A 14,224-nucleotide genomic window follows, 5' to 3' on the forward strand; every position below is an offset into this window, starting at 1 on the left:
CAGTTAATTGATGATCCTATTGGGAAAATATGGGCTAGTTCACTAGTTGGATTGTTTACATAAAAACATAAAGGTTTTTTTTTTGGCCCAAACCTTTTTGTTGGAAACAGTGTGGAAAGATTAGAATCTCCAACAGGTTCCCCCTGGAAAATAAGAAAATAGGGATGAATAGTAAAAGGAAATCCACAATTTTACAGTTGTCATCAGAAGTAGAGGTGAGGCTTCCAGTGACAACTCTCTTTGTAGAGGCTTCTGCTCACTTTCTACTGTGCATTCAGGACAATAAAGGCTCTTTCACACGGCCGCTCCGCTTGTCCGCAAATCATCCTATTTTTTTGCGGATGATTTGTGGACATAATGTAAGTGAATGGCACTGCGGATGTCAGCGGAATACCATCCGCTGACATCCGATTTTCTTCCTTTCAGTTCTGTTCCGTTTTTTGGAACGGAACAGAACCCTATTTTTCCTCCGTGTAAAAAACGGCAAGGAAGGAAAATCGGATGTCAGCGGTGTCATCCGCTGACATCCGCAATGCCCATAGACTTACATTATGTCCGTATATCATCCGCAAACGGATGGGATGATATGCGGACACACGGAGCGGATGACCGCAGCGGATAAGAACAGCGGAGCGGCCGTCTGAAAGAGCCCTAAGAAAATGGAAATCTCCCCAGTGGGGCACAAACAGAAACAATGCATTGACAAGGGGTTTGTCTCTTTTTTTATACACTTTCCAAAATACTGTAATCACTGTGGAAAATTACCCTTTGTCCTGGAGACCGATGTCACCTATACTAAAAGTGAGGGAAAATCCATAATTTTCTATTGTCCCTAAAACCAAACGGGGGGGGGGGGATTTTTAATGGGGACATTGGTTCCATTGATAGCTGTCAGTGGGGCTCCTTATTTTGGAAAATATTTCTTTCACTTCCTGTTGTGTCAAAAAAAAAAAAAAAAAAGGTAGGCTTAAAAAAAAAAAAAGATGTATCCGAACATATTATACTAAGACTAAGAATACTAAGAATTAAAAAAAAAATACTCTTTTGGTGACATGCGGCGTGTTTACCACACTGTCCCACGTTCCTTGCTAAAATACTTGATCCGTTCTAGACACAAAGAATTCGCAGACTTTGCAAGCATATCACACTTGAACTGCTCAGCTAATGTCAACATTTCTAGAAGCCTGAGGTTCTCACCTTTTGGTGTTACGGCAGAATCAACGTATAAAGATTGGCAATCTTTGATTGGAGTCTTGAAGTGGAACATTTGAAAGTGTAATGTAATGCTGGACCTAAAAGGAGATTTGTTTATTCACAGAATGGAAAGTATCAAGGGTGCAACTTGACGGCATTAGGCTGAGAGTGCTTAGTCCCAGTTTCAATGGCAAAATACCACACGTGATGGCATGCAGCTCTATCTAAATTCAGCATAGAGGTACCACTTCTCTAAAAGGACTGCTAATGGAAAAGACTTGGCATGTGTGGCACAGGACCTTCCTGATTAATCACTGTCTCATAGAGGCTAGAGACTTTGCTTTGTGGATTCTGTTATTCTTACTGACTCAACCAGTTCCTTTTAAGAACTCAAAAGTTATTGGCATACTGGCTGATGAGTTCCTAATCTTGCAGTATATGTAGAGTAGTCATACTCTACAGTGTGGATGATCTGGACAGATTTTTTTTTTTTTAATTAAAAAAACAATTTAAAAGATTAAAATAAAAATGTACCTTTCAGAAACTAGTTTTAATTGAGATCAACTTCCCTTACGTTATAGGGGTAAACACTGCCAGCTCACAATCTACTTTGATCTAAAAAGCAAACCTACAAAAAGAGAGATTTCAGAAAATGTTTCTCGGAAAAGAGGTATTTGCAAGCTAGTTTACATATATGAGCACAATCTATATACAATCGTATTAACCACTTGTCGACTGCCCGCCGCATATATACTGCGGCAGGCACGTTGGTTCCTGGAAGCTCCTGGGGGCATGCCCGCCCCCACTAGGCAGCGGGGATGCCAATCCACGGGGCTGGCGGCCGCCGATTGCAGCTCGCCACCCGCGATCGATCCCCGCTGTGAGAGAACGACGGTCTGCTGTTGTAAACACAGCAGACCGTTGTTCTTTCTGAAATTATCACAGAGCACCTGTGATCCTCCTATTTAGGATCACAGGTCTCTGTGTTCATTGCACAAGTCCCTCCCCCCCACAGTTAGAAATCCCTCCCCTAGGCTCACACCTAACCCTTTGATCACCCCTAGGTTATCCCCTTCCCTGCCAGTGTCATTATTACAGTAACAGTATTTTTAGCACTGATGACTGTAGTAATGCCACCGGTACCCCCAAAAATGTCAAAGTTAGGGGTCTGATCTGTCTGCCGCAATGTCGCAGTCCTGCTAAAGTCCACGCACAAACCAATCAAAATACGCTTATTGGGAATTTTTTACCAAAAATATGTAGCAGAATACAAATATGCCTAAAGCAGGGGTGGGGAACCTCCGGCCCGCGGGCCGCATGCGGCCCGCACGATCGTTCTGTCCGGCCCCCCGTGCCGCTGTGTCAGAAGGAGCCGGTGGCTCCGTTCTGACACTGTGAATCTCCGAAAAGGCTGGACCCGAGACACAGAGCAGTGCGCCTCGAGCCCGCCCATTTGTGTGACAATAGCGAATGAAAGAGACGCGGGGACTGAAGAGGAAGCCGCTGCTAAAACAGGTAAGTGAAGTGCACTGGGGCTTGGTACGCTGTTCAGGCTGTGGGCACTCCGCACTGAAAGGGGGCAGGCTGTGGGCACTCCGCACTAAAAGGGGGCAGGCTGTGGGCACTCCGCACTAAAAGGGGGCAGGCTGTGGGCACTCCGCACTAAAAGGGGGCAGGCTGTGGGCACTCCGCACTAAAAGGGGGCAGGCTGTGGGCACTCTGCACTAAAAGGGGGCAGGCTGTGGGCACTCTGCACTGAAAGGGGGCAGGCTGTGGGCACTCCGCACTGAAAGGGGGCACGCTGTGGGCACTCCCCAATGAAAGGGGGCACGCTGTGGGCACTCCCCAATGAAAGGGGGCACGCTGTGGGCACTCCCCAATGAAAGGGGGCACGCTGTGGGCACTCCGCAATGAAAGGGGGCATGCTGTGGGCACTCCGCAATGAAAGGGGGCACGCTGTGGGCACTCCGCAATGAAAGGGGGCACGCTGTGGGCACTCCGCAATGAAAGGGGGCACGCTGTGGGCACTCCGCAATGAAAGGGGGCACGCTGTGGGCACTCTGCAATGAAAGGGGGCACGCTGTGGGCACTCTGCAATGAAAGGGGGCACGCTGTGGGCACTCTGCAATGAAAGGGGGCACGCTGTGGGCACTCCGCAATGAAAGGGGGCACGCTGTGGGCACTCTGCATTGAAAGGGGGCATGCTGTGGTCAGTCTGCATTGAAAGGGGGGCACGCTGTGGTCAGTCTGCATTGAAAGGGGGGCACGCTGTGGTCAGTCTGCATTGAAAGGGGGCACACTATACCTTGATTACTGAAGGCCCCTTTCACGCTTTTGTGACCTCAAAGTCACGCAAATTTTTACAGCGTTTTTTGCCGCAAAGCAATGCCTATTACATTTATGCATACATTTTGTACGGCCCCCGAATGATGTTACAAAAATCCAAATGGCCCTTGGTAGAAAAAAGGTTCCCCACCCCTGGCCTAAAGGGATGAAAAAATTTCATTTTTAATTTTCTTTTCTTTTGGGAATGTTATATAGCAGAAAGTAAAAAATAATATAGTTTATTTTTCTCAGAATTGTCGTTATTTTTTTGTTTATAGTACAAAAATAAAAATCGCACAGGTGATCAAATACCACTAAAAGAAAGCTTGTGGAGAAAATAGGACATTAATTTTTTTTAGGTACAGCGTCGCACGACCGTGCAATTGTCCGTTAAATTAACGCAGTGCCAAATCGCAAAAAATGGCCTGGTCATTAAGGGGGCAAATCCTTCCGGTCCAGAAGTGGTTAATATGTATGAAGCATTGCCCCAAGGGGGTTGCTTGCAGTTGTATGTTCTTCTGTGCCGCCTTGACATAGTAAACTTCCCAGCCCTTCTGATACTCTAGGTTCAGACATCTTATTTATACCTTTAAATAACACACTGGCACAATGCAGATTTTCTTTAACCCCTTTAGATTTACTTGCTCAAAAAGGAAGGCTTAAAAGGGTATTCATCAACCAGGCCCTAGAGAAAACAGCCAGGACTCAGTTGAAATAATACTTAAGAAAACAGTGGAATAACCATTAGCAATAACAAGTAAATAACACCAATATGCACAATTTGAGACCGTAAGTGAATGGATCTCTTAGTAAAGCTATTGATTGCTACGAGGAGTACTCCTACTAAAGGGAAACCCCAGGCCAGCCTATAATACCTGAGTCCTAATGAGAGCAATTGAATAGCAGTGTTCAGAATGCAAGGCCTTGCTATTATCTTCACCGGCAGCTGGAGCACAAAGAATTCCTGAATGTAGCACAGTGAATTCCTGAATGTAGCACAGTGTGAGACAATCAATGGAGGGTAGTTGGTTCTGACTAGTTGTAATCCTCTTAGTGATCCAGGTGTAAGGTGTCTGTATACAGTGTTCAAAGTCAACACTCTGCTGTTTTTTCTCCCTCAAACTTGACTGGGTATTTTTTGCAAAAATACAGTGCCTTGCGAAAGTATTCAGCCCCCTTGAACTTTGTGACCTTTGGCCACATTTCAGGCTTCAAACATAAAGATATAAAACTGTATTTTTTTGTGAAGAATCAACAACAAGTGGGACACAATCATGAAGTGGAACGAAATTTATTGGATATTTTAAACTTTTTTAACAAATAAAAAACTGAAAAATTGGGTGTGCAAAATGATTCAGCCCCTTTACTTTCAGTGCAGCAAACTCTCTCCAGAAGTTCAGTGAGGATCTCTGAATGATCCAATGTTGACCTAAATAACTAATGATGATAAATAGAATCCACCTGTGTGTAATCAAGTCTCCATATAAATGCATCTGCACTGTGATAGTCTCAGAGGTCCGTTTAAAGCGCAGAGAGCATCATGAAGAACAAGGAACACACCAGGCAGGTCCGAGATACTGTTGTGAAGAAGTTTAAAGCCGGATTTGGATACAAAACGATTTTTTTAAACATCCCAAGGAGCACTGTGCAAGCGATAATATTGAAATGGAAGGGGCATCAGACCACTGCAAATCTACGAAGACCTGGCCATCCCTCTAAACTTTCAGCTCATACAAGGAGAAGACTGATCAGAGATGCAGCCAAGAGGCCCATGATTACTCTGGATGAACTGCAGAGATCTACAGCTGAGATGGGAGACTCTGTCGCAAGGCACTGTAATTTTCACTAAATTCACTAAGTGAAAATTCCTTTGCAAAATGAACAGCATACTTGCCTAAATCAACCCCAAAACTCCTAGTAAGATTAAATGGCTAGCTGTTATAGGATACAGCATGCGCCTTCTGTACATTACCTTTTTTTAAGGTTTGAAATAACTGACCTGTTCTCTTCAAATGTACATCTTCACTTTAAATGTACATTTTTATCCGTCTATTATCAAACTATCTTTTATCTATTTAGAAAGGTTAACATTGGCTCCCCCCTCGAAATACTGAGTACTATTATGCAGGGACATTTGTTTACAAAAGTTTTGTGGACCTACGATCCATGCGCTCAGGGTGACTTTAACTTCCTTTGTCCCACTTGGTTGATTCCATTTAGCTTTTATCAGAGCCTGCTGTGCGCACCCGCTTTCATGTTACCGCTGGAAGCTGTCCATTATTTTCTGCCAGATTTACCTTGTTAAACTTGACAGAGGAATACATTGCTGTCAGAAGTCACATGAGTGAAGATCAATGGTGAGTGCATGTTGTAGCTCTCAATGATAAAAGATGAACTAAGTCTTTCAACTGGCTCACAAACGAGATTTATGGTGCATAGGCTATATTAGTGATTTGACTTTTGTGAGGCAGCAAGGGTGTCTTTCAATACAAATCATTAAAGGGTCATTACACCCAAAACTGATACTATTGGAGAATTAAAGTAAACCTGTCCTAATCCGGTTTCAGATTAACAAATACATAGTGGGTAGTAGGTGATGACAGTCAGTAGCTCCAGAAATCTGGATTCCAGAAGCTTTCTGCTCAACCTTTCTCTGTGAAGTTGAATTTGGTCTCAATGAGTCTAACCATTGGTCAGTTATGCTGGCTCCAATTTAGAAGACTAATTGGGAGGCTCATTGGGTCAAGCCCAACTCAAATAGAAGGTTTAAAGTGATAAAGGCATTTTTCATTTTTTTTATAACAAACCTGTTATACTTACCTGCTCTGTGCAGTAATTTTGCACAGAGCAGCCCAGACCCTCCTCTACTCAGGTCCCCCACCAGCTCTTCTGGCTCCTCCTCTTTTCAGAGTGCCCCCATAGCAAGCTGCTTGCTACAGAGGGTACTCATGCGTGCTAGCTCCCTAGACCCCCTCTGTGTTCATAAAACCCACAGAACGGGATGGCCCTGCCCCTCACTGCTTACTGGCTGTGACTGACATCAGAGGGAGTCAATGGCTCTCTCAGCCAATCATGAGGCATAGACCTGGGAGAGCAACCTCATGCACATCGCTGGATCCCAGTTGGTCAAGTATTAGGCGAGACTGAGGGGGGAGCTGCATACTGAAGGTTTTTTACATTCATAATTAGAATGCTTAAAGGTAAAAAAAAAAAAAAAACAGCCTTAGAACCACTTTAAGTCATGCACTGCATACTAGTACATTATGACATACCTACCTACAAACTAAGCCCTCCAGTGTTGTGCTGTAATAGCTCCATGGTCCACGACATTTCTATCTTCACCCAGTCTTCCTTCTGGGTTTTGTATTTTCGGCCACTTGAATGGCCGGGCCGAGGTGATCTCACTCCTGCGCATTCGCATTGGAGTTACATTGCCATGGCACGCAGAGCGGGCCATAAATGTGGTTGAAACATTTAAGACAGAAGAGACCTCGAGGCTCTCTTCTATTATAAAAACCATGCCTGTCAGTGATTTTCGCAGTTCTTCATTTTACCACCACTTAAGTCTGTTAATGACATCAGTATATAGGGAAATCTGTGCTTTGTCCTATATACTGCTAGAAATGCGTGGGCTTCATCGCTGAGATGCTGATCTTGATTGTCCCAGAAAAAGTATGATGGGTTCAAACTTCTGGGGAATTTTCAAACTCCTTTTATAAAGTGGAGAATGAAGCAGGAGGAGTTAGAATACTTCTGATGTAGCCAGAGGATTCAAACTGTAGAGCAGATGGGAAAACCTCCAGAGGCCGTGTTGTGAACAGCTTGTTGCTGAAGTGCTCAAAAGATGCAAAAAACCAGCAAGTAAGTCAGCATATCGAACCCCACCTATACCTGAAATAACACCGACACATTAACTTGGTGTATGTTAAGGGATCCTCTATTCAGTTGTTTGGAATTATTTTAACTTAAATTGTTTTCAGTTAACCATCCCCTGGCCATAACCTCCTGCTTATATCACACTTCAGTACACTATGTTTAGTGGATTGTGGTTGCATGACCAGCGATTGATACAGTTCTGTTAACATGTGGTAGACAGACTATACACCTTACATTGTGTTTGTTTCAAGTCTGTTTTTATTGAATATGTTGTAGCAGAACCCTTTAAGTGTCTTAATGATTGTCATTGACAGACCTTTTATGAAATATAACCCTGAAAACCAGGGAAAGTGTGACTGTTTGAATTAATGTGAGCCAGGAGACCTGCTGTCTCTCCTCCCCTTGGCTGTGTGCGGCTTCTGGTAGGGATGTTCAAATTACAATTATTGTCCTCCGGGGGTTTGTCTGAGCGAGGAGGAGTGGCGCAGAATATGTTTATGATTATCAAAAGCTGCACAAGGGAATTTTAGCGAGATTCTGTTACCGTTTTGTAGAAAGGAGAATAGCAAATCTGCAAATGTACTACAGCAGTGGGTTTCTGTTGGTGAATTATAATATCCCTTAGGAACTGGACCACCAGCAGCTGAATGTCTGTATCTGTTATGTGCAGCACACCTCTTGTCTTCATTTTACCCTTGGTGTTACATTGCGAGCACACTGTCAGAGCAGTTACATTTAACAGTAGGCAGTGTAAAAATAACCAGTCGAGATCATTTGTTTCACAGAATGGAATAAATGATCTGCAATTGGAGGACATAAAGGAACAAGGCTGTTAATAGAATAGAACAATTTATAATATGCCTCTCTGGGTCTTATTTGTTATCACCGTACAAAGGCAGAACACATATAGAGGGATCTTTCTCTGGTCAGAAATAAAAATACAGCATGGGTCTAATAATCAAAGTATTGGAACAACTCAGAAAAAGAGGGAAAGTGAAATTTAAAGAGATACAAAATTAAACTCTGTTCATTCATGTCATTTTATAAATGCAGGTTGACCTTAAAGTGCAATTGCCTCGTTACCATTACGTTCTCAAACCATCAGGATCTAGCAACAATGAATCAGTGTGCCTCACATGACAAGTGTGTCGTTGACTCAGAGATGTGTTTGGCTGCTTTCCTATTAATACTGGTGCAGTCCTCAAAATGGCTGGTGGTTAGAAGTAGGTGGCAACTAAAACCTGTTTGCTGGGGAAAGAGTCAGTTCCCCCTGGTCAGTTATATACACCAATAAGCTACTGACAGGTAAAGTGAATAACATTGATTATCTTTTGGCATCTGTAAGTCGATGGTATATATTAGGCAGCAAATAAACATGTTTTCCCTGATGTTGATGTGTTGAAAGCAGAAAAAAAATCGGCATTGCAGTTTGTGTATGGGGCTGTATAACAGCGGGACTGGTCAGGGTGCCCATGCTGACCCATGTCCACAGCAAAAAAGTGCCTTAAATGTGCACATAAGTATCAGAACTGGACCATGGGGCAATAGAAAAAGGTGGCCTAGTCTGATGAATCGTGTTTTCATTTACATCATTTGAATGGCCAGGTGTGTGTGAACTGCTTAGCTGTGGAAGATATGGCACCAGGGTGCAGTATGAGAAGAAGGCATGCCAGCAGAGGAAATGTGATGCTTGGGATAATGTTCTCATGGGAAACCTTGGGCCCCGTCATTCATGTGGATGTTGTGTGACACGTCCCACCTAAACGTTGTTGACAACAAGCACACCCCTTCATGGAAACAGTATTCCCTGATGGCAGTGGCCTCTTTCAACAGGATAATAAGCCCTGCTGCACTCCACATTGGTTCAAGAATGATTTGAAGAATACAGTGAGTATGAAGTGTGGATTTGGCCTCCAAATTTTACAGATCTCAATCCATCAAGCATCTTTAGGATGTGCTGAAAAGCAAGTCCAATCCATGGAGGCCCTACCTCACAACTTACAGGACTTAAAGGATCTGCTACTGATGGCTTGGTGCCCAGATACAACCGAATACCCTGAGACATCTAGGGGTGTTAATTCCTTAATGAGTCTGGGCTGTTTTGGCTGTAAAAGGGGGACCTACAGAATATTAGTGGAGTGATCACAAAGTTATGGCTTATCGGTGTGCAATGCATGGAAGCTCTCAAACAAACATGGTGGCAAATCCAGTTACATAGTTAGTATGATTGAAAAAAGATGCAAAGTCTGTCTAGTTATAAAGGGGAGAAAAAAAAAAAAATAATTCAACCGAGTGTATGTGAGAGGTTCAAAGGACCCTTTTTCATCAGTGCTTGTTAAGTGCTGAAGGAGAAAAACAAATGCTAGACTTGATGAATATGAAGTGATCCCAAATAGCATTTCGAAAATATATAGTAAAAAGGATCTGCTCCAGGTGCTGTTGTAGGCTGCCTAAACTTTCATCTTTCATTAACCTGTGGACCTAATGTGACAGGGACCTGGGACTTTTTTATTACATGACTGTTTTCAGGACTTTATTAACAAACCATGTATTCAGTGCATCCCGGGGATGCCACATTCCATGCAGCAGTTTGAATCTGTAATTTGACTTCAAGCTCTGGTCTGAGAGACCGCTATTGAAAACACAGATTCTGGGAAATTTGGGTCACAGGAGTGCAGAACTGAGTGCACTCCTGTGACCTGTGACCTACAGGAGCAGTATAGCCAAAATAGTTTTGGCTGTACTTCTCCTTTTGAGCCAAGTACCTTAATGACAGGTTCACTTTAAAGAGATACATGCACTGCTATTGCTGGCCCTTTTTGGAAGTGCCGTTTGCCCAGCTGCACATGATTTTAGCACTTCTGAATTACCTACCCAGGAGTCTAAACAATCACACAGAACATAAAAGCCAAAAGACCAGCCTAGGAATTCAGAATCCAATTTGTGGCTGTAGGAAACAAACTCCAGTTCTTCATAAAACGGGCCCATTTAATATTGCGATTGACAGCAATATATGAACAAATGTTAATGCAGATTTGAAAACTGTTCATAACAAATATGGCCGTACTTCACTCTAAAGCAATGACAAATATTTGCAAAACCTCTGAACAAACATTATCCAAGTGAGATGAGAATCTCCTCCTGGTGCTGGCATGTGAATGAGGACAGGTAGATCTTGGTGTTCTTCTTCTAGTTTATGGCCTAAACCCCTAACAGTTTTGCATCCTGATGGTAATTAAAACCATGCCCTCCAGTGCTGCAAGACAAACATGCTAAACACAATGCCAGCTGGCAACTTGCAAGTTGTACATGATTTTCATTTAGAAGATAAGGCTGAAAAAGCTTTGTTTTGGTATATAAATGGTGTTGAACAGATAAGAGCGTCATGCTTTGAATTAATTACATGCAAAGTGAGGCACACTATTTCCAAGTTCTAGAGGTCATAAGGTTTTTTGTTAAGAGAACATTACTAGGTTTGACGTAGAACACTGTATGAAAGAAATGCTGCAGAATTCTGTATATTATTCCAATACATTGTTATTAGTACTAGTCGCCTCAATGTTTATCTGCTCATGTACACTGTGAGTTTGGGTTCTATGTTTATTAAATTGCAACACTTCTTCTTTCTGCAGGAAGAAATACAGCAGCTGAAAAGCAAGTTTGAGAAAGTTGAGAAGGAGAGAAATGAACTGAGATTGAACAACGACCGCCTAGAGAGCAGGGTAATGCTTCTTTCATAATATTACTACTTGAATTGCTTTTGAATATTTATTCTTAGCTTAGCTATTCTTTTTCCCGATGTAAAGCTTACTGCTTTATGCTCAATTTTAGGCCAGAGGTCACCTTTAACATTTATGATGTATTGTTCCTCCATAGCTACTTGGTCTTTTTCTACTCAAGTTTATAAACTGACAGTTTTCATATTTGTACATGAAAGATGATGTGTAGAAAGCTCTGTTAAGTAGATAAGTGGATAGGGAAGAATGAGGCTGATAAAAGTAATTTATACAGTTAAGGGTCTATTTATATAGAAAATGCCATCTGAATGTCCAGAATTTGTACAGTCATCATGAATAATCCCCATTATGTGTCTACTGTGTTTATTTCCTATGATTGTCAGCTCCATCTATTGGCCATAATGCAGTATTTTAAATAAATACCTCAATCAGGAAAATACTGCTTTATGGCCACCAAATGGAGCTGATGTTTATAGGAAATAAACATATTAAACAGTATATGGTGGATATTTGTGATGGTTGTGTGAATGTTTGAGACATTTGCACAGTGCATTTTTTTATAAAGAGACCATATTTGTTTTTTGCATTCATTTGATGATGCTCTCAAGAGAATCCAATTCTGGGTTAATGTTAGATGGGAATTGCATGTCGATGGGCTCAGAATAGTGCTTTAAAATGGCTAATCACATCAACCCAAGTATTAGTGTGAGTGAGATTACTCACATCGGCTTCTCTTAACCCCACGTCTTTTCAGGCAAAAGCCAAAGGATTTGTCTATGATAGGCAGCACAATTACATTTTATATAAACCTGTTTTAGCTGACTAAAGCTACCTAGAGAGGCTATCTGGTAGTTAGGCATGATCTGACTGATGGAAGTTCTGTTGCATAAGTTTATCTGTTTGTGTCTCAGGGGAAAGAGGGAAGTACTCAGTAGATCCCCTTTGTACCGTCTTATTTCGGGGAGAAGCAAACCAGTTTGTTTGAAAAAGAACCATCTTGGCCAGTCAGTTTTTCCTGCTAGAATTCTAGGCCCAGGGAATGCATAGATATAATCTGCAGACTAACTTTAGTCAGCAAAATCGGACAAATTGATTTTATTGTTTTGAAGTGTGGGATTCATTATTTTGTAATGCAATTACTGAACAGGTAGAACAAGAGATCCTGTAATCTCATTTTGATTGTGTTGTTTGATTTCCATTTAATTCTCTAGTTATGACAAAGCCATGCATTCATTTACTACTTCTAGATCACAGAGCTGAATTCTGAGCTTACAGACGAAAGAAACACAGGAGAATCTGCCTCCCAGCTACTGGAGACCGAGACCGCCGATAGACTACGAGTGGAAAAAGACATGAAGGATCTGCAGGTAAAACTTCTTAGTATTCCATCCTCTCCATGCAGTCTCTGTGCGCTTTCAGGCAAGTCCCCCTCTTATCTCTTGGAATATGATCTAATAGATGCAAAAGGCTAACTTACTGCTTCCTTTCTTACTTTGTTTGTCTTCCTGCTGCCCTTCAGCGTGCCTTTATAAAGGTATTATCCTTCTGGCATACATATGTGGGAACTGGTGGAGCTACACGGGACCTATGTCTCCTTACATTGTAATACAAATAAATTCTTCGACATTAATGCCTGTTATCAATATTACATGTTTACAGCTTACCACCTTTGCAGGATGGCATTTGCTGATTCCATTTCTGAGCTTAAATCATTACAGGATCAGTGATAATACATGTGCCCACAGTAATCCAAATTCATTTGTTCTGCTTTATGCAGGGGATCAGTCAGTACACCAAATAACCTTTTACTGGAAACTGTACAAATAGTATGTCTGCTGGCAAACAGGATGCTTAGTACAGATACACAAACTGCTCCTGCAGAGCTAGTCAATATATTAATGCAAAGATACATTTTGATTTTCTAAATGTAGATACACACGGCAGCCAATGAGTTCAAAATTGAGCCATGGCGATGACCTGTCAGCCTTTAAAATGTTCAACTTGCCATCTAGTTAGGTAATCACTCTGGAGTTCCTCTACTTGCGCAATTGTAGAAACACTGAGCAGATGAATACGTGAGTGAATATTTGTCCTAAACACAAAATAAAGTAGCCAAATTATTTTTTACATTGTTAGATAGGGTAAGAATGGTTCAAATTCAACAGTTTTTTGCTGCTATCTAGGCCCCTTTTAGGGAGGTTTGCTTTTACTTGTATAGATATAAAGCTCTACTCTGCAAATGTTTTTATTTATTTTTTTTACCTTGTGAAACAAGTTATGCTCATTTAAGTCCACCATCCTGCTCCATAGCTCGCACTGTTTTTTGGGTGCGAGGGACCAAGCACTGAGTGGGCCCTCGCCAGCCAGTCCCCCCCTACCACCATCTCTCGATGATGTCACTCTTCTGCAGAGACCTCAGAATAACCTGCAGCTGTAACAGAGAGAAGGTCTTTAGATTTTATTTTTTCCTTCCCGGCAATCTGTTACATGGGGGTGGGAGGTTGGTGGGTAAAATTATCATGGAAATAGACTTTTAACAGGCAGTGGGCAAAAATCTCTTTAAAGTGAAGGACATCTCTTAGGCCAGGCGTCTCCAAACTATAGCCCTCCAGTTTGTTCAGGAACTACTATTCCCATCATGCCTAGTCGTGTCTGTGAATGGCAGTTTTACAATGCCTCATGGGACGTGTAGTTCCGCAACAGTTGGAGAGCGATAGTTTGGAGATCCCTGTCTTAGACGGTTGTGACTGGAACAAGTGTACCCGCTGGAAAGTTTCTCCTTTCTCTATTTTTGTTCAGGTGACAGCTCATAATCTTTCTCTTCCGGTGGTAATTCTCCTCAAGAGTAGAAGGAAGGGTGAATCTTCCCAGTGGAAACACAAAAACCAGAGGTTCTACACCTTTACCAGTCAATCCAAACAAAAAATGTTTAGGCTTTAGATACTCTTTGGTAATGGGATTCCTTTAGTTTTTTGGTCAAGGTGAATGTTTCCATCATTTCTTTATTTAGGCAGAAAGTGGAGGATTAAGTGCAGTGTCACAGGCCCATTCTTAAAGTAACATTAAACCCATATCAGTTACAACTATCAATA

The 14,224-nt window shown here is 42.1% G+C and overlaps 1 protein-coding gene across 7 annotated transcripts in view; it reads left to right on the forward strand.

The window, feature by feature from the left end:
- Positions 1-14,224, forward strand: part of MYO18A (myosin XVIIIA) — a 572,782-nt gene that overhangs the window by 414,631 nt on the left and 143,927 nt on the right. For all 7 annotated transcript variants that reach the window (XM_082245147.1, XM_082245143.1, XM_082245145.1 and 4 more), the window contains 2 exons: positions 11,028-11,117; positions 12,380-12,499. In XM_082245147.1, coding sequence (XP_082101273.1) covers positions 11,028-11,117; positions 12,380-12,499 — 210 coding nt within the window. The remainder of the gene's footprint in view (positions 1-11,027; positions 11,118-12,379; positions 12,500-14,224) is intronic.

Source organism: Pelophylax lessonae, assembly GCF_965119305.1.
Source record: "Pelophylax lessonae genome assembly, chromosome: 2".
Lineage (NCBI taxonomy): Eukaryota > Metazoa > Chordata > Amphibia > Anura > Ranidae > Pelophylax > Pelophylax lessonae.